Raw genomic sequence first — 19,783 nt, 5'->3', positions numbered from 1 at the left:
GTGGCCCCTGTCGTGCTCCCCCCCAGCCCCTGGGCTTGTGCCCAGCAGCACTTTGGCGTGCTAAGGGTTAAGGTGGAAGAGGGACAGGAGACCTTTGTCCAGCAGCCCCAGCACCTTATCTGGGACTGCAGCAGGGGTGAAGTCAACACAGGAAACGTCACAGAGCCCACGCTGGTCAGCGGCACAATCAGTGCCTCTGGGTAAGGCAGATATCTCCCTTTATTGCAAACCACAAGGCTCAGCCACAAAGTTTACAGCCAGATCTGAATATTCCAGAGCTCCCAGACCCAGCCCTGAAGACTGCTCTGCTCTGGGAGGGATGGAGCAGCCACCAGGCTGGGCAGGGACATGGGCACTCCAGCAGCCCAGCCTTGGCACTGCCAGCCTCGCTTCAGGGTCAGTGGGGAACACAGAGCAAAGGCCTGGATAAAAATAACCTTTTTTGTGCTTCCCCTTCTCGCTGCCTCAGGGTGCATCACTCGTGAGCCACTGCCACTCGTGCGTTGTCACACTCCCGTCAGCAAGTCACGTGTGCCACGGTGACTCCTGGGGACCCCCAGGGCCAGCAGCCCCCCACAGCCCCCCCATGCCCCCCACACTTTGAGCCAGCCCAGCCCAGGGCTCAGCAGCTGCTTTGCCCTTTTTGCTTCAAGGACCCACCAAGGACATTGTGTTGTGAGTTCCCCACGGGAATCAAAGCGAATTTCACTGGAAATCACCGGTGGCTCCTGGAGTTTTGTGGCACAGAAAGAGCCCCAGGGTCTTTCCAGTCTCCTTGTTACCTTCTTGTTTACCAGCCCCAGCTGAGGAAAGGTGCATTCCCAGTGCTCTCTTCAGCCCCTGTCCTGCCCCTGGGATGCTCAGGGATGGCCACAGTCACCTCCAGGGGTTTCTGCTCTACCTGGGCCAAGCATCCCCTTCTTTCTGCCCCTGTGGAAATCCCAGGGAAGCTCCAGCCAGGCTGGAGTGCAGCCCTGGCAGTGCCATGGATCACCCAGGGAGGAGAGCAGGACATGGGCAAGGAGGATTTAACCCCCTTTGAGACGTGCAGGATTTCTGCTGGGCTGCTGCTGACAGAAGCATGAGAAGTTTGGGTTTATCGACATTTTTATTGGCTCAGGATTCAAAAAGAGAGAATGTGCAGAGCAGATCACAGAGCTGCTCGAGACATTTTTCTATCACAGTGTCCTGGTGTGGACTGAACCTCTGCTGGACTCTTCACTGCATCCCTGGGTGTCCTCATCCCCCTGGGGACACTGAGGAGGACATGGTGACATCCACTGCCCTGCCAAGGCCCGTTCCTCTCCTGCCCCACGGATGTCACAGCCCTAAGGGACAGCAGGGGCCAACCCCACCATGTTATTCCCACGGTCGAAGACGGAGTAGAACTGACGGATGAAAACATCTCCCAAAATCCAGAGGGGTCCTGTGGGAGGGGGGATGTCGCTGCCCTGGAAGCCACTGGTGCAGAAGGCCGTGCCATCAGCGTACTCCTGGGGGAGGAGAAGTGCAAAGCTGGGGATGAAGCCGAGAACCTCGTGCACATGGAAACACCCAGGAACGGTGGCAAAGCACAAACCGGCGGGGTTTGTCACCCTTGGGGACACACTGCCAGCTCCTGGCATGGGGCTGGGCCACCTTTGCCACTGGAGCAGCTGGGATTTGGGGTTGGGGGAGGCACAGGCATACCACGAGGGTGTAAGCCTGGGCGCTGAGCGTGTAGGGCAGCCCATTGATGGTGAAGGTCAGGTCAGGCATCACATTGAGGTTGCTGCACTCCACGGCGTACTGGAACAGAACTGGGGGCTCAGGGGCTGCCCAGGAGGGTCCCTTCCAGCAGGGAAGGGTCCCCAAGCCTTTGTCCCCTCTTGTCCCCACCCTGGCTCTCACCTCTCCATCCACAGACACAGCCCCAATGAGGTTTTGCAGTTTTTTGATCTCCTTGGTGGGGCCCGTGATGAGCGACGTCCCGGTGTCCACGATGGCCTGGCAGCCGTTGGCACAGAAGGTCACTGTCCCCCCCAGCTGGATGCTGGAAGAGGGGAGAAGGAGCAGGAGGGATTTGTCATGCTCTGCCAGCCCTGCCCTGCCCTGCCCTCCCTCCCTGCCCAGCACCACTCACTTGTCCAGCTGGATCTGCCAGTAGCCCTGCTGGGTGACTGGCACCCAGTTCAGGGTGCCCGTGAAGCGGGAGGTGTCATAGCCCCCAAAAAGCACCTCTCCTCCCTGGGGGGAGTCAGGGTTCCTGCAGGGAGGGGGACACATGAGGGATTTTTGTCCATTTAGCATGAATTCACCCCAACTTTCTCCCCACAAGTGCTGCAAGGCCAGAGGTCTGCAATGCTCAGTCTGGTAGCAAACCCCCCTTCATTATCTCAGTAAAATATCTGTATTTCAGCAGCCCCTCCTGCTCCCTAAAGCAATGCCAGACTCCAAGCAACATCCCAGAGCAAAGCCCTGTCCATATGAACTCATGTAGATGGAGAAAATGGGCAGCTCCACCAAATTTTGGGAGGAGGAGAAGGAGGAGACATGAGGGATTTTTATCCATTTAGCATGAATTCACCCCAACTTTCTCCCCACAAGTGCTGCAAGGCCAGAGGTCTGCGATGCTCAATCTGGTACCAAACCCCCCTTCATGATCTCAGGAAAATATCTGTATTTCAGCAGCCCCTCCTGCTCCCTAAAGCAATGCCAGACTCCAAGCAACATCCCAGAGCAAAGCCATGTCCGTACGAGCTCATGTAGACAGAGAAAATGGGCAGCTCCACCAAATTTTGGGCCATCATGTTGTCGAAGACAGGGGTGACCCCATCCACGGCCAGGGAGGGGTAAGCCAGCCCCAGGATCCCATCGAACTCAGCATCCAGGAAGGCTTTTCCCGGCTCACTGATGCTCTCTGCAAACTGCTGGTTGCTCACGGCCAGACCCTCGACCTGCAGGGAGGAGGGGGTTCCGTGGGGGGGCCGAGCCTGTGGGAAGTTCCAGGCACATTGTCCAGAGCAGGGCACCCCAAAGGTCACTCACGGCTACTTGGTCGGACCCGATGATGCCCGTCAGGCTCCCGGTGCCGTACTGGATGGAGAAGGGGGTCCCTATCACCTGGTAGGTGCTGGACTGGGTTGGCTGGAACCTGGTGTGCCCAACTGGGGAAGGAAATGGAATCTGTCACCAGAAATGACTTTTTTTTTTGCATTGCCACAAGTGCCAGGAGCCCCCAGTGAGGTGAAATGATGGCGCAGCGTAGGGTCACCAAAACTCCTGGTTATGGGGGCTCTGCTGAGGGACGTGCTGGAGTTTTGAGGGGGGAGAAAACCTCTCCCATTTCAGTCTGATGAAGGGTGCAAGGGCTGTTAGGGGGAGCAGGGTCAGCAGCATTTAATGAGCCCTAAGATGAGCACTGCTGTCCCTGGTTACAGCCAGCAGCAGCCCCATGGCACTGCGGGATCCAGTCCCATTCCCCAACTCCCTGTGGGATCCAGTCTCATTCCCCAGCTCCCTGCAGGATCCAGTCCCATTCCCCAACTCCCTGTGGGACCCAGTCCCATTCCCCAACTCCCTGCAGGATCCAGTCCCATTCCCCAATTCTCTGTGGGACCCAGTCCCATTCCCCAACTCCCTGCAGGATCCAGTCCGTTCCCCAACTCCCTGCAGGATCCAGTCCTATTCCCCAATCCCCTGTGGGATCCAGTCCCATTCCCCAATTCCCTGCAGGATCCAGTCCCATTCCCCAATTCCCTGAAGGATCCAGTCCCATTCCCCAATTCCCTGAAGGATCCAGTCCCATTCCCCAATTCCCTGCAGGATCCAGTCCCATTCCCCAATTCCCTGCAGGATCCAGTCCCATTCCCCAACTCCCTGCAGGATCCAGTCCCATTCCCCAATTCCCGCTGGGCTCAGGGGCAGCCCTGTGGCTGCTCAGGGATGCTCGGGTCCCTCTGGGCTCTCTGGGGCTGGCTGATCACTGACAGCCCCAAAAAGCCACGCTTGTCCCCTGCTGAGCTGTCACCCCCTGTTTTCCCCCCTGGATTTCTGTCACCTCTGTAGGAGGGTCCCCATGGCCTTGGGGCTGGTGGCTCGTGGCCTCTCTGGGGTCAGGGGCTCCCACTCACCGCAGGCTTTGCTGACACAGTAGACAGAAGGCACCCAGAGGTTGGAGGAGCCCGTGTCAAACACCACAGTGAAATTCTGGGGTGGTGTCCCAATGGAGATCTGCCCAAAATACTCCATCTGCCAAAAAGTGGGGCAGAGAACACAGTGAGCCACCAGCACAGCCAGAAATGCCAGCAAAACCGAGCGGGGGGTGTCTGCAGGGCATGGATGGGGCTTGGTGTTTGATCTGTGCCGTGCCAGGTGGAATAAAGGAGACAAATATTTAAGGAACAACAATGGGGACTGAGGACAAAAGGCAGCACGCTGGGTACAGGCCTCTGCCTCTTGCAGGCAAGGCTGGGCCCTGAGGGGACCCTCGTCACCAGGCAGGGCTTTGGGGACGGGGGAATTGGGGAATGGGATTCTCCTGGGGAGCTCCCTCCACCTCTGTGGGGGCTCTGCCTTGAATAACTTGAATTTTGGAGTAAATCTGTGCCCTGGGAGGCGGGCAAAGGGCGGCAGGGAGGGAAGGAGCTGGCAGTGCCTGCCATGAATGCCCTCCCTTGTCCTCCTCCTCACACCCCCGGGGACAAAGGGCCGGGCAGGCAGCGAGCCCTGGCACGCCGGGCACTGCCTGGAGCCGCGGGGTTTGGGCAGCGCCTGGGCCTGGGGCTCTGCTCGGGCGAGCTGAGGGTGCTGCCAGCCCGCTGCGCCTCCTGCTCACGTCCAGGTAGTTGATGAGGGGCTCGCTGGTCTCCGAGAAGGCGGCGCAGTCCTCGCTGCTCGCGTCCGGCCCGTCCCGGGCCCTCCAGAGGTGCGAGAGCTGCCCCCGCTCCCGCAGCAGCTTCCGCAGCGAGCGGCGCCGGCCCAGGGGCACCCTGCGGGGAAGGGCCGGTCATGCCCGGGTGCTGTGCCCACGCTGAGGGGGCTGTGCCCACCCTGAGGGTGCTGTGCCCACCCTGCGGGGAAGGGCCGGTCACTGCCCAGGTGCTGTGCCCACCCTGAGGGTGCTGTGCCCACCCTGCGGGGAAGGCCCTGGGTGCTGTGCCCACCCTGAGGGCCCTGGGCACTTTTGTGGGTGTTGTGCCCACCCTGTGGGTCCTGGGCACTCATGGAGGTGCTGCCCACATCCTGTGCCTACCCTGAGGGCCCTGGTCACTCCTGTAGGTGCTGCCCCATATCCTGTGCCCACCCTGAGGGCCCTGGGCACTGCCGTGGGTGCTGTTCCCACCCTGAAGGTCCTGGGCACTCAAGGAGGTACTGCCCCATATCCTGTGCCCCCCCGGAGGGTCCTGGGCACTCCCCTGGATGCTGCCCATGTCCTGTGCCCCCCCGGAGGGTCCTGGGCACTCCCCTGGATGCTGCCCATGTCCTGTGCCCCCCCGGAGGGTCCTGGGCACTCCCCTGGATGCTGCCCATGTCCTGTGCCCCCCCGGAGGCACTGCCAGGATGGAGGTTCAGAGCCCACATCCCCCACCCTGCAACAATTTCCAGCCGAGGCACAGCAGAAGAGGGGCACTGGATGTGTTTTAGGGCACAGGAAATCCAGGCCAGAGCTGGCAGGAGAGCGCCCAGGCCCTGGCAGTGGCAGCACAGGCTGTCACTGTCCCGGTGCCACCGAGGGAAAGGCTGGGCAGGGCCAGCAGGGCCAAGGGGAATCCAGGCTGGCTCTTTCTGCCCTCCCTGCTGGCACAAACCCCTTCGCAGCCCCTCCTGCTGCTGCCAGGCTCTGCCCAGAGGGACGGAGCACCCAGGAATCCCAGCGTGGTGCCACCGCTCCGGCACAGCCACGGCGTGCCCAGGCTGAGCTCTGCCACCCGTCACAGCCCTGGCAGTGAACCCCCCGATCCTGGGGACCCCGGGGACCCCCTTACCTCTTCAGGGCGCTGGCCAGGGCCAGGCAGAGCGCGGCGAGGAGCAGCAGGCGCCTCATGGCGTGGATGGTGGCAGTGCCCGCCGTGGTGCCGTGCCCGCCGCCGTGCCGCTCTTATACCCGCGGTGCCAAGCTCGATAACAGCCCTGCCAGAGTCAACACCGGGCTCGGGCGCCCGCAATGAATCACAGGCCACGGCCCAGGCGAGGCTGAGCGGGCGCTCCGGGGTCACGTTTGCTTTTCTGGGTGAGGACGGCGCTGGGGGGCCTGTGGGAGCCGGGTAGGGGTGGCTTGGGCTGATTTTGGGGCAGTGCAGGTCCCACAGAGGGAGCAGAACGGGGTCTCCATCCTAGCACCGGTTCCCGTCCCAGCACCAGCTCCTTATCCACGGGTGGAAACCCCTCAAAATGCTTTGGAGGAACATTTCCCTTCTCCTTCCCCCCACAGCCCCACCCCAGGGAGCTGCCGTGGCCGTGGGGTGCCCAAAGCCCGGCAGCTGCAGGGAGGTGCAGGAAAGGGATGTGTTTGCACCATCCTCATTTGAAAAGGCAAAGACTAATTAGCAGTGATGAACAGCTCGGGAATCCTCAACTTTCCCTTCCAAAGGCTGGGAAGGAGCAGCTTTCCGAGGGAGACAGCTCCCTGGTGCTGTGCAGGCACTAATGGGCTCGTCCCCTGGGAGTTTTGTTTTACCCAGGACGGGTCTCGTTAAAGCCTCAGCGAGTGCAAACAGAAAATGCTGATGAACAAATAAAGACATGGGGGGAGTGAGGGGGGGCAGGCGAGGCTTTTCCTGCTGCCACCATCTCCCAGGCCCTTATTTTCCATGCTGTCCTTATTTTCCGTGGTTTTGGCATGGATTTGGGTGCTAAAGGGGGTGTTCTGCTCAGCGAGCCCCATTCACGTGATGAACAGGCTTTAGCACCATGCTAATCAATTTTTTGTTTGTCCCAGCGAGCCTGCTTTTATCTAATTAAATTTTATCTCATTAAAGCCCTCGCCCAGGAAATTAAAGTCCTCATCTGTGAGGCACAGGTACCGAGGGTGGCTGGGGACAGCTGAGTCACGTCCTGCTGTCACCGGGATCTTGTGTCCCCATCCCTGGAGATGCTGCCAGGCCCCTTCTCTCCCCAGCTTTGTGGGCAGATCAAGCTTTAAAAAATCCATCAAATACTTCTTGATGGAGCAGGAAAACGTTGGGCACAGCACAGTTGATGCCGATGGCAAATGCAGCTGTTTTTTCAAAACAAATGAAAATTCCCTGCATTCCCCCACGCTGCAGTATTTTTTTAAACGAGTGGCTTTTATACAAATTTATTCTCTATTTCCCCTTTTGAGATGCAGTTTAATGTACCAGCCTCCCTCCTTGTCCTAATCACATATTCATGGATTAGAAAGAAACTTCCTAAAACAAAAGCAGCTGCAGCAAGTGCCAGATAAGCTGAAAACAGCAAGTGGATTGTTCCAGACATGGTTTATAACCCGAAAATCCTATCAGAAAACCCAGCCTGAAGGGTCACTGGGCTTTGGAGATAAACGTGAGGGTGAGCAGCAGCACAGACACGCCAAACACTTTAAGTGAAATAGTTTATTTTGTGGAAAAGATCCCCCAATTGGATCATCATAATCTGCAAACTGGCAGCGGATTCAGCATTAAAATATGAAGATGAAAGTCAGAACGAGGCCAGACCTTTCATTTAGAAATTTTTGCAGCTAAGCAAATCTATTTTGACTTTTGAGTTATTTTAGAATCAATTTTAAAAGCTCAACTCTTAAGAGCACTTCAAAATTGTTATTTCAAGTAGAACAAAGTGGTAGGGTTTTTTGTTTTTTTCTCTATGTTTTGGGAGCAACTGGGCTGGATTTGCACAGAAAATTGGGTCAAAAAGGCTCTGTTTTGTACATATTCCAGCTGTACCTCAATGTGTGGAATGCAGAGGGAGGAGATGCCCAATTTCCAAGCCTTGGCAGGGCCAGCCTGTGCTGCTCTGGAGAAATTGAGGAAAGGTGACCCCAGCTCCTGCAACATCCCAACCTGGTAAGAAAGGAATGTCCCCAGCTGTGTCCCTGCCCTCCAGGGCCACACAGCTGGATCAGAAATGGGTTTTGCCCCTTGGCTAGAAAAAATACCTGTCACCAACTCTGTGAGAAGCACTTTCCTCGTTTAAAAAAACCTGTTCTTAGGCTAAAAATGTGTTATCTGTGTTCCTTCTTACACATTTCCTTTAGTGGAGCCGCTGCCCTGGCTGATTCACACTGTGCCCCAGCAGTGTTTTGTAAAAAAACTCTTTTTTCCTGCCTTTATCAAACACTTCTCCCACCTGTTAATCTGTTTATCCACCACCGAGCACTTGAAAGAGCTGCAGCAGCAAACTCTCACCTAAAAAAAAAATCAACAAACGAGCAAGTTTCAGTTAAATAAACCCCAAAATATTTACCTGGGGTGCAGCAGCTGTGAGGAGAGCAGGACCAACATCTGATGATGGAGCTGGTGGGAGCAGCCCCAGGGATGAAGGGGAATTTGGGAATTGACCCCAACTTGTGATGCAGCTCCAGGGGTAGGTGATGCTTTTTGAAATCTTCTTTTTGCTTTTAGGAAATCCAGGAGGATTCTTTGGATGTTGTATCCCTGGGACGGGATTGCTGTGGGCTGGTGGAGATGTTGAAAGGCGAGCAGGCACCGACCCCATGAGTCAGGCACCTTGAAAAAAAGAGAATTTCTTATTCCTTTCTGCCAGGGCACCTCCAGAGTTACAAACCCCACAGTTCCTATAAACCAGCAGCCAGCACTCCCCAAACCTCCTGGGAACTCTCAGGATGGGATCTGCCAGGCTGCTGCTTGCACCCCAAAACTTGCAGAGCATTTTCCAGAGTGTGGGCAGGTGGAGGCCCAGCCACCCGCAGCAGCCATGCAGCCAGGTGGTGTAAAATGCTTCATCCCTGTGGAAAGTGTTTGCTTGGAAGCACCCAGAGCTCGTTTTGGGTGGCAGCTGAGTTGAGCTGGGCAGCTGAGTAGAGCTCCCCCAGCACCGCTTGGCTCCAAGGAAGCTCTGCTGAATTTTGGGACAAAGCTGCTGGAAGACAGACAATTGATGGAGGGGTGCAGCAGCAAAACAGCTGCAGAACAGCAGAGAAACACCCCAATATATTTAAATGAGGCTGCTGACAGAGGGGAGGTGTCATGGAACTCCTGTGGGCTCCTTGGTGCCTCCGACCTGGGGGTAGAGCGTGACCGCATCCGGCACGGCCGCGCTGCCAGACCCCGCTCTGCGCCCAAATCCTGCTGGAACGGCCCCAAATCCTGCAGAAAACACCCCAAAGCCTGCTGCCTGCAGGGCCCCAGCTGCCCTGAGCCGTGGGGAAGGGAAGGTTGGACAGCTCTGAGCCCAGGTAAGCCCGCGCTGGGCACCGCGCTCCGGGCGCGATGGCGCGCCAGGCAGAGGGTGGCACAGCGGGAGCAGAGCGGGGCTGGGAATCCCCCTGGGCACGTGTTGGTGCCATCCTGAGCTCCAGCGAGCCAGCTGGGCCTGCCTCAAGTGGGATTAAAATAATTTGGGGCGTTCTGGAGCTTTCTCTCATGTTTAGCCCAGCGCAGATGCCTCAGGTTGACCCTCGCTGCCCCGGTGAGGAGCAGCTCCCTGCCAGCCTTGATTTCAGCATTTTCTTGAGAAAGGGTTGAAGTCCTGGAGGCTGCAGGCTCACAGAAGTTCCCTGAGGCCCCCAAAAAAGCACATTTGGTGCCAGGCACTCGTTGGTTGCTGTCTCAAATCGGATTTTTCGGTACCCACCTGATATCTTTGCCTCCATCTCGCCGTACCCACCTCGGCACAGAAGCTGCTGATAGTTGGATTTGGGGCTTATTTTGCAATTTCCTTTTGAACAGCTCATTTTTCAGATCCTTATCTGCTGCTGCAGCAGCGTCTCCTGCCCCACAGTAGGAAATGAGCCTTTCAAGAGTGGCAGCCCTTTGAGAAGGATATTTGGGGACAGATTTATTCAGTAAGGGAGGGGGAACATTTCTGCAAAAAATGAACTTGCAGCTTGGCAGTCATCAAACTGTTTGCCTGAGTGGAATTTTGCAGGAGATTGGTGGTTATCAGACAAGCTTTTGATGAATGAGGCTCAGAAATGTGTCATAGAGGAAATGATAGAATCTGCTCCACAGGATGGATAATGCCTTTGCACTATCAATTTATCCATCAGCCTATCAATCAAATTATCATGGCTGCTTTAATCACTGTATCAAAGCCTCAGCTGAAGATCTCTCCCTATCACCATTTATAAATAGCGAGTGTATAACACTGAGGGAGGATTTAAAGTGCTTTTTTGCAAGTGAAAGCTCACAAAAGGAACAGGCCACTGCTATTTTTACAAAATGAACACCCCTATCTTTCATTATAAATCTCTTGAGTGTTATGGCCAGAAGTCCCAGGCCAAGGGGCCCAGCCCAGGCATTGGTGTTTTCTGATTTTCTGCCTTAAAGCCTCTTAACCTCAGCGGGATTGAAGCTCTCCCAGTATTAAATCCAAGGTGTTTCAGACACTGAGGTGTTGGAGGGCCTCTGATATTTCTGTCTGGACCTTCACTGATACAAGAGTCTCACACCAACCCACGACCTTCCTTTGGTTACTTTTTCCATGGATTTTTTTTCCTCATCTGGTAGTTTTCTTTCTTTTTTTTTTTTCTTTTTGGTGGATTAAAAAGAGAAAAAGAAAATAAAACAAAACTAACCATGAGAGAGGATTAAAGCAAGAACAAATTTCGATTTTGTTGTGGTGGAGCCCAGAAAGCCCAGACAAGTCTCAGATATGAGCGTGTATAAAGCCATTAATTCAGTGATAAGGGACAGCCCGTGGCTCTGTGAGGGTGTGAACCAGAGGGATTCTCCCAGGGGGAGGGCTGGGATAAAATAAAAAACCTTTATTTCACATCTGCCACATCCAACCGCTGCTTCCAAGTGCTGAGCCTGATCTCCAGCTCATGTGGAGCAGCGTGAGGCTCAGTGGGACCATTTTTCTGGTTGCCAGCAGGTCCTGCTGCCTGTCTGTGTCCCCCCAGCCCTGGAGACGCCCCGGCAGGAGGATGAGCCTGTGTGCGTGGTGAGTGCAGCACCCTGGGGCACAGAGCCCTTCACAGCAGCCCTGGGACCACCCCAGGCTGGACGGGGCTCTGAGCAGCCTGCTCTGGCTGAAAATGTCCCTGCTCGTGGCAGGGGGTGACCTTCAAACCCATTCCATCATTCCACAGCTCTATAATTCCATCATATCTCTCATGTCTCTCTCCCCTCCAGCACCACATTCCCCCCCTGAAGGCTTTTGAAAACCCTTCTGGGGACAGGCCCCAAAAACGAGGGGCAAGGAACTCAAATCATTCTTGAAAACCAAGCCCCACATTTTGAGCCACATCACCCCAAAACCAAAGAGCAAAACCGAAAGCTACCAGCAAACCTGAGTCTAAAATGAGCCTTGAAGCCGTGGGGGGATTGAAAAGAATTTGGTGATTTCAGTGAGACTGAGTGGTTTTCTCTCCTTCAGCTGGATTCCTGCTGTCACCTCACTTGTCACCTTGATACTCTACCCTCTCCTCCTGCTGGCCCTTTACACCATGCTCAGCAGGAAAATTGGTAATTAAAAATGGCTTTCCCTGGTGATTTCCTGGTTTGGGGTGGGTGTGGGGTGGGAAAGGGGCAGGGCAGGGCTGGGCTGGGCTGGCTGTGAGCTGTGCTGGTATGGGTGACATGGTTGTACACATCAGTGAGCATTGTACAACTGTGTGTTGGTTCAAAACCATTTTCTTTTATTGCTCTTTTAGCAAAGTGCTGGGAAAATACCAAGAATCAGCTCACAGAGTATTAATTCAGATGAAGCTGCAATTTCTAGCAGGGAATTCTTTCACACCAACTGCTGCTCACATTTGCAGAGCCCAGCAAACTTGCAAGAAGAGGCCCTGACACTGTGATTTGTCACTGGAACCTCTCCTGGGGGGAGAACAGGGCCCTGGATCATCTCAGTGATTGAATTGATGGAAATGAGCCTGCTCCAGTGCACAGCAATCATTCCTTTGGGGTGGGCTGGTTTGCACTGGGGCTGCTGGAGCAGGGCGGGTGCTCTGGGCACAGCAGGGACCTGGGCTCACTCTCCTCTTGGTCACAGCCCAGCATTCCTGCAGGATGCAGGGGAGCAGCAGCCCTGGGGAGCATCCCAGCCCTCACCCCACCCCAGCTCCAGCCTCAGCGCCAGGAGGGGACACGGCACAAAACCAGCCTGGGGCACAAAAACAACCCGGGACACAAAAACAACCCAGGGCACAACAACCATCACCATCAGCAGCCTATGAAGGTAAGGGGCTCTGCAGCAATGGGGCATTGTCCTGGCACAGGGATGGGAATTTTTGGGTGGCATTTGTGTGAATGTCTCTTCCTTATGAGCTCTGGACACCCCCGGGGTGGGAGAAGGGCCAAGCAGGAGCTGCCTCCTGTTCCCATTGTTCCCACCCAGCTGGGCTCTCCCTGCCAGTTTCTCCCAGGGAAGTGAGGCTGGGAGGGATCAAACTGATGCTTTGTGGATCAGAATTTTCACTTCTGAGCATGTGTGCTTTTTCTCCCTTGATCCCTTTTTCCCTGTAACCCTCTGGGAAGTGCTGGCGTGGTAAATGTTTTGTGTTTTTAAGGGAGCAGTGACACATCTTCAGACACCTCGGAGGACTCAGACAACCCTTCCTGCCCTCAGGTACCATGGCAAATCATCCCCAGCCCAGCTGGTGCTGTGTCCAGCTCTGGAGCAGCATCAGGAGGGGCAAATCCATCAAACCACATTGAAATTCCATAGACAAGGGCTGGGGTGGTTGTTGTCCCCTGTCACACTCAGCCTTCCAGTGTCCCCCATTCAGAGGGAAGCATTCCTGGGCACTTGAGGAAAATTAGGAAACAAAATCTTCTCTCTGAGGTGGGCAGGCCCTGGCACAGGGTGCCCAGAGCAGCTGTGGCTGCCCCTGGATCCCTGGCAGTGCCCGAGGCCAGGCTGGATGGGCTTGGAGCAGCCTGGGACAGTGGAAGGTGTCCCTGCCATGGCAAGGGTGGGATGGGCATAAAGTCCCTTCCAACCCAACCCATCCCATGATTCCCTGAATTGGTGCATGGGATCGAGGGCAAAGGCTCCTGGGTGGGTGCTGGGGCATGACCTGGGCTTCATTTCACTCCTGCAGGGCCCTGGCTCGGGGGAAACCATCAATTACACATCCCTGGTGTTCCCAGAGAAACGCCACGAGCCAGGCTCTGCCCAGGACTACGAGAACGTGAAGGCTGGCATGGATTATGTCAACGTGGACCCAAAGAAGAGGAAAACACACTTCTGGCCCTTCTCCAGCCCCAGGGCATCCAAGGGTGTGGAGTACACCGAGGTGAAGCTGTGACACCGAGGTGAAGCTGCCACACCAGGGTGAAGCTGTGACACTGATGTGGAGCTGTGACACTGAGATGAAGCTGTGACACTGATGTGGAGCTGTGACACTGATGTGGAGCTGTCACACCAGGGTGAAGCTGCCACGCCAGGGTGCTGCTGCTCAGAGGTGCCCAGAGCCCCCAGCAGCTGCACAGCTGGCACTGTCCCCTTCCCCTGGGGCGCTGCCTGGCACGGGCTGCAGCACTTGTACCACCCCGACCCGCAGGCACAGCTTCCTTGGCTGTTCCTTAAAGGCTCCACTGTTCCTGAGGGCTGCGGGGTGGGGCAGGGGAAGGTTCCTCCCAGCCAGGCTGGGATCAGCTCTCCACTTCTGTGTCATGGCCCTTTTCCCCTCGTTTCATGAAAGCAAAACAAACCTCCCCTCTCACTTTTCAAAATGGGCAGTTCAGAGAGGGAGATGCAGTGATCCTCAAACCTTGGCAGCTCCTCTCAGTGTTGTTGTTTTGCTCATCAGCCTCATAAAATCCTTTTAAATACAATTTTTCCACTGGCTTTTTCCTCTCCCTGTCTCCCACCTTTTGCTTTCCCTGCTTTGTCCCCGCTCCGGGTGCTGGGGTTGGTCTCTCCTCACCCTGCTCCTCACTCTGCATTTTGTTACTTCTGAATTTTCCAGAAATAAACTTGCAAAGTGCCTGGGAATGAGAGCAGTGCCCCAGTGGGAGCTCTGGGAGGGGGGTGGAGCTGCTGCCTCCCCTTCCTCAGGGCTGGAGCTGCCCCAAGTGCGTTTGAAACGGGCTCAGTAATGCTGTGATTTAATGAAAGGTTGTGAGATAATTGATTTGGGATTGATCAGTGGCAGGGGGAGCCAGGCACTCCTGCTTTCATGACCTTGTGGTGCAGATCTGGCCCAGCTCCAAGGGCACGTGAAGAAAAATGTTCCAAAAACCCCAACAATTCCTGGGTAACGTTGAAAAACCCGGGAGAGGTGTGATTGTGGGACTGGAGGTGAGGCCAAAACCAGTGAGTGGAAGCTGCTGAGAAATCTGATTCAAATGCCTGGCGATTAAAAAGTGAAAATATTGAAGATTTCAAAATATTTTACTCTGAATGTTTTATTTTTACAGCTTTAGCCTGTGATAGTGGAAGGAGCAGTGCCCATGGCTTGTAGGGAATTTGGAACCTTTGCTGGGCCACCTGTGCATGACCCTGAGCAGCTTTTGAGTTCCACTGAGCTAATGGATGCTCTTTCCTGCCTCACCCATGATTTATTCCTGCACAAAACAGCTCCTGGAGCAGGGCAGGGCCCGGCTGGGACTGCAGGGGAAGCGAGTCCCTGCTCCCCGAGCCCCGGGTGGGTTTGGGCCCCTGATCCCTGCAAAATCAGCCCCGAGCAGCAGCAGGGTGGGAGCAGCTCCCTGGGATGCAGCAGATGTGGAGCACGGGATGGGGCTGGAGCAGAGCTGATGGACAGGGGGCACGGGGGGAGCGGGATGTGCCCGGCTGAGCTGGAGCGGGGCCAGGGCTGCTCCCAGCGGCTCCTCGGGGGTGCCAGGGCCGCATTTGGGGCGCTCCAGCGGGCACAGCGTGGCGCACGACAGCTGTGCCCAGCACCGGGGGACGCACAGCCCCGTCCCTGCCCCGGGGGAGGTGGCAGGGGGGATTCCAGGCCAGAGGAGCTCTGCAGCCCCGCGGGGGGACAGCTCTGTCCCCGCTGTCTGCCCGGCCCCGAGGGTGCGAGGGGAGGGAGCGGCGGCGGCTCTGGGGCAGATGGAGCCGCGCTGGCTCCTGCCGTGCCCCGGCTGCTTTGCTGGCAGCTGGAGCACAAAACTGCGCTCCCGACAGGAGGGTTTTGTGTATGCAGCATCCCCTGTTCCTGAAAGATGCAGGATATCCTGATCCCGAGGGATGCAGGATGCCTTCCTGGAGAGTGCAGGATCCCCTGATCCCAAAGGATGCAGCATCTCCTGATCCTGAAGGGTGCAGGATCCCTTCCTGGAGGGTGCAGGATCCCTCCCAGGAGGATACAGCATCCCTTCTCAGAGGATGCGGGATCACCTGTTCCCGAGGGATGCAGGATCCCTTCCCGGAGACTGAAGGATCCCCTGATCCCAAAGGGTGCAGGATCCCCTGTTCCCGAAGGATGCAGGATCCCTTCTCAGAGGATGCAGGATCCCCTGCTTCTGAGGGATGCAGGATCCCTCCCCGGAGGTTGCAGTATCCCCTGATCCCGAAGGATGCAGGATCCCTCCCCGAAGGATGCAGGATCCCTCCCCGGATGATGCAGGATCCCCTGATCCCAAAGGGTGCAGGATTCCCTGATCCCGAAGGGTGCAGGATCCCTCCCCGGATGATGCAGGATCCCTTGATCCCAAAGGGTGCAGGATCCCCTGATCCCGAAGGATGCAGGATCCCTCCCCGAAGGGTGCAGGATCCCTCCCCGGATGATGCAGGATCCCCTGATCCCGAAGGGTGCAGGATCCCTCCCCGAAGGGTGCAGGATCCCTCCCCGGATGATGCAGGATCCCCTGATCCCGAAGGATGCAGGATCCCTCCCCGAAGGGTGCAGGATCCCTCCCCGGATGATGCAGGATCCCCTGATCCCGAAGGGTGCAGGATCCCTCCCCGAAGGGTGCAGGATCCCTCCCCGGATGATGCAGGATCCCCTGATCCCGAAGGGTGCAGGATCCCTCCCCGAAGGGTGCAGGATCCCTCCCCGGATGATGCAGGATCCCTGAGGTTTCCCTCGACTCGGGTGCGGTGGGTGCTGTGCCCAGCGGCCGAGGGGCTCTGTCCATCCCCGGCACACCGGGCACGAGGACAAGGCGGACGCGACGCGTTCCTGGGTGGAACAGCGCGGCCTCTGCAAAACGCGGAGCCACCAGGTGGGGAGAGCGCGCTCTGCAGCGGGAGCGAGCGGTGTCACACCTGGCAGTGGCACACATGGCAGGGTCACACCTCACCGTGTCACACATGGCAGAGTCACACATGGCAGGGTCACACCTGGCCATGTCACACCAGCCGTGTCACACCGGCCGTGTCACACCTGGCTGTGTCACACCTGGCCTTGTCACACCTGGCTGTGTCACACCAGCAGTGTCACATCTGGCAGTGTCACACCAGCAGTGTCACATCAGCAGTGTCACACCAGCTGGGTCACACCTGGCAGTGCCACACCTACCAGTGTCACACCTGGCAGTGTCACACCAGCAGTGTCATACCAGCAGTGTCACACCAGCTGTGTCACACCGGCCGTGTCACACCTGGCTGTGTCACACCTGGCTGTGTCACACCTGGCAGTGTCACACCTGGCAGAGTCACACCAGCAGTGTCACACCAGCACTGTCACACATGGCCGTGTCACACCAGCCGTGTCACACCAGCAGTGTCACACATGGCCGTGTCACACCAGCCGTGTCACAGCTGCCACTGCCACATCTAGAGCGTGCCCGACTCTGTCAGGGCCTCGTGGCAGGGCGGGTGCAGCTCCCGGGCGCTGTCCCCGTGCAGGGCCAGCCCGGCCTGGGGGCCGTGGCTCAGCACCGTGGTTCTCCTGCTGCACAGGCTCCCCGTGGAGTTGGCTCTGCGCAGCCCGGCCCGGGGGCCGCCCCGGCAGCCCCGGCAGCGCCCGGCGTGCTGCAGCAGGTGCCCGCTGAAGAACAGGTAGATCCAGGGGTTGCAGCAGCTGCTGAGGCTGGCCAGCAGCATGGTGATGCTGAAAGCCACGTTGGTGGACTCTGGAGAGGCAAGAGAGAGAGGTGAAACGTGCCCAGGGGCTCTCCTGGCTCACATTCCCGTGCCGCTGGCATTCCAGGGGATGCAAAGCTGGCAGAGCCAGAAGCCTCCAGGTTCTGCAGTGCCAGTGTGCTGGAGCACATCCTCTGGGAGCTGAGACCCAGCAGCTCCTGGGCTTCCCTTCAGCCTCTCTGCTGCCCAAAGCATCTCCCAGAGCACTTTCAATCTTGGGGAAGTCCCTTTTTCCAGTAGTAGTACTAGTACTACTGCTTCAGTAATTAGGAGATTTACAGGGGAAAAAATTCAACATATGAACTCAGAAATCCACCTCTGAAACCTCCGAAAATTCCCAGAGGAGGAAAGACACACATGAGGCAAAGACGTCTTTGCACATCCCTGTGGATGATGGCCAGAAATCATCACTTCTCAGTGTTTTTTTTCTGAAAGGAATGACCTGATTCTGAAAATTGTATTTTATACATTTACAGGGGAGGAAACCTGGATTGTATTTTATACATTTACAGGGGAGGAAATTTTGTGCGTTACAGGGGAGGAAACCTGTATTGTATTTTATACATTTACAGGAGAGGGAATTTTTGTGCATTACAGGGGAGGAAACCTGTATTGTATTTTATACATTTACAGGAGAGGGAATTTTATGCATTACAGGGGAGGAAACCTGTATTGTATTTTATACATATACAGGGGAGCAAATTTTATGCATTAGAGGGAGGGAACCCTGTAGCCTTCCCCATGATTTTTGTTTTTAAATGACAAGACGACACACAGCTCTTATTTGTTACAAACCCAACTGCAATCCTGGCATTCCCGGGGCTCTGTGCCCCGCTCCCCTCACCACTCACCATCATCAGGAGCATCGTGGTCCCACACCGACCACATCTGCACGCTGAAGAAGGGCGCCCAGCAGGTGACGTAGGCGGCCACGATGACGAAGGTCATCTTCACCGTGCGGATCTTGGCGCGGGAGATGGTGCGCACGCTGCTCACCCGCGAGGGCTGCCCGCCCTTCCCTCCGGAGCCAGGCCCACCAGGAGCACCCACCGTGCCTCCCCCTGTGCCCGGGGCGCCGCTCTGGGTCTTGCCCTTGAGGTTCTTGCAGATCTCGTGGCAGATGAGGCTGTAGCAGACGCTGAGGACGCCCACGGGCAGCACGAAGATGCACAGCGTGGTCCAGGTGACGTAGGCGCGCGCTCCCCACGGGTACCCGAAGTCCGCCCAGCAGTCCAGCACCCCCGAGCCCGGGCGCACCTCCCGCAGCGAGAAGATGAAGAGCTGGGGCAGGCTGAGCAGGCAGCTGAGCAGCCAGGCGGCCCCGATCATGGCGTAGGCCTGGCGGCCGGGCTGCTGCAGCGACTGCAGCGGGCGGCACACGGCCAGGTAGCGGTCCAGCGTCATCACCATCAGCATGCAGGTGGAGGCGAACATGCTGAGCACCTGCAGGTACTTGACGGCCCTGCAGAGGGGGTCGGGCCCCAGGAAGCGGTAGGTGACCTTCCAGAGGAGCTGCGGCAGCACCTGGAACAGGGCCACGGCCAGGTCGCTCAGCCCCAGGTGCAGGATGAAGAGGTGCATGCGGCTCATCTTCCTCCTCAGCCGGTACATGGCCAGCAGCACGCCCAGGTTGCCCGCCGTGGCCACGGCCAGGATGGTGCCCAGCACCCCCACCTCGGCCTTGGCCAGCTCCTCGTCCCGGGTGTGCAGCAGCGTCAGGTTGGGGTGCCCTGCCAGGCTGGGCGGCCCCTGGCCGTGCCCAGGTGGGCTCGGGTGGGAGCTGTTCCAGCCCCAGCCGGGCTCCATCGCTCTGGGAGGCTCTGCAGGAGCACGGAGCCCCACGGCTCCTCTCTGATGTCCCGTTGGGCCCTTCCCTGTGTCGCCTGAACTGCTCTGCCCTTCACTGGGGGGCTGGGGGTGCTTCTGCAGCAGTCCCCAACAGGAGGGCAGGTTGTCCCTGTCACCTGTCACACTAAACCTGCGTTAGGCAGCTGCAGCTTCCTCTCTGCCCGGCTGAAAATATTCCTGTGCAGCAGAGAGGTGCAAGAGCCCCTGGCTCAGCCTTGATACTTCTCTGCACTGAGAATTCCAAATTCTTGATTCAGTCCTTGATGCTTCTCTTCCCTGCACTGAGAATTCCCAAATTCCTGGTTCAGTCCTTGATGCTTCTCTTCCCTGCACTGAGAATTCCCAAATCCCTGGTTCAGTCCTTGATGCTTCTCTTCCCTGCACTAAACATTCCCAAATCCCTGGTTCAGTCCTTGATGCCTCTCTGCACTAAATATTCCCAAATTCCTGGTTCAGTCCTTGATGCTTCTCTTCCCTGCACTGAGAATTCCCAAATTCCTGGTTCAGTCCTTGATGCTTCTCTTCCCTGCACTAAACATTCCCAAATCCCTGGTTCAGTTCTTGATGCCTCTCTGCACTAAACATTCCCAGATCCTTGGTTCAGTCCTTGATGCTTCTCTTCACAAACATTCCCAAATTCCTGATTCAGTCCTTGATGCTCCTCTTCTCTTCACAGAACACTCCCAAATTCCTGGTTCAGCCCTTGATATTCCTCTCATTTCCCCAAAACCTTCCCAAATCCCTGTTTCTCCCTGCACTGCTCACCTCGTGCATCTCCTGTGCAGGTAAATCCGAAGGGAAAGAGAAATTCTCCTTAAAAGCAGCA

At 56.8% G+C, this 19,783-nt stretch overlaps 3 protein-coding genes across 6 annotated transcripts; 1 reads left to right on the top strand and 2 right to left on the bottom strand.

Annotated features, from left to right (window-relative positions):
• Positions 1–598: 598 nt before the first annotated feature.
• Positions 599–6,065, bottom strand: CTSE (cathepsin E). Of its 2 annotated transcripts, XM_064399048.1 has the most exons (9): positions 5,967–6,065; positions 4,817–4,970; positions 4,113–4,230; positions 3,028–3,146; positions 2,737–2,936; positions 2,123–2,245; positions 1,891–2,032; positions 1,690–1,788; positions 599–1,493 (listed from the first exon to the last, which is right to left on the bottom strand). In XM_064399048.1, exons 1-9 carry the CDS (start codon positions 6,023–6,025, stop codon positions 1,329–1,331), a joined length of 1,179 nt encoding a protein of 392 aa, XP_064255118.1. In that variant the 5' UTR covers positions 6,026–6,065; the 3' UTR covers positions 599–1,328. The 2 variants fall into 2 exon arrangements, with proteins under 2 accessions (XP_064255118.1, XP_064255119.1); XM_064399049.1 differs by lacking the exons at positions 4,817–4,970; positions 5,967–6,065 and adding an exon at positions 4,538–4,673.
• Positions 6,066–6,255: 190 nt separating this feature from the next.
• On the top strand, positions 6,256–14,450 carry RHEX (regulator of hemoglobinization and erythroid cell expansion). Of its 3 annotated transcripts, XM_064399206.1 has the most exons (7): positions 6,256–8,003; positions 8,562–9,355; positions 10,993–11,064; positions 11,500–11,588; positions 12,118–12,303; positions 12,635–12,693; positions 13,169–14,450. In XM_064399206.1, the coding sequence occupies exons 3-7, from the start codon at positions 11,048–11,050 to the stop codon at positions 13,373–13,375; spliced, it is 558 nt and encodes a 185-aa protein (XP_064255276.1). In that variant the 5' UTR covers positions 6,256–8,003; positions 8,562–9,355; positions 10,993–11,047; the 3' UTR covers positions 13,376–14,450. The 3 variants fall into 3 exon arrangements, with proteins under 3 accessions (XP_064255276.1, XP_064255274.1, XP_064255275.1); XM_064399204.1 differs by lacking the exon at positions 8,562–9,355 and having other exon boundaries at positions 6,256–8,523; positions 10,996–11,064; XM_064399205.1 differs by having other exon boundaries at positions 6,256–9,355.
• Positions 14,451–16,800: 2,350 nt separating this feature from the next.
• On the bottom strand, positions 16,801–18,915 carry AVPR1B (arginine vasopressin receptor 1B). Its single transcript, XM_064399211.1, has 2 exons — positions 17,961–18,915; positions 16,801–17,099 (listed from the first exon to the last, which is right to left on the bottom strand). The coding sequence occupies exons 1-2, from the start codon at positions 18,913–18,915 to the stop codon at positions 16,801–16,803; spliced, it is 1,254 nt and encodes a 417-aa protein (XP_064255281.1).
• Between the last annotated feature and the right edge of the window lie 868 nt (positions 18,916–19,783).

The sequence above is a fragment of the Passer domesticus genome, chromosome 25, assembly GCF_036417665.1.
Source record: "Passer domesticus isolate bPasDom1 chromosome 25, bPasDom1.hap1, whole genome shotgun sequence".
In the NCBI taxonomy this organism is placed as follows: domain Eukaryota; kingdom Metazoa; phylum Chordata; class Aves; order Passeriformes; family Passeridae; genus Passer; species Passer domesticus.
The sequence above is the reverse complement of the archived record's forward strand: the minus strand, read 5'-3'. Positions and strand labels throughout refer to the sequence as shown.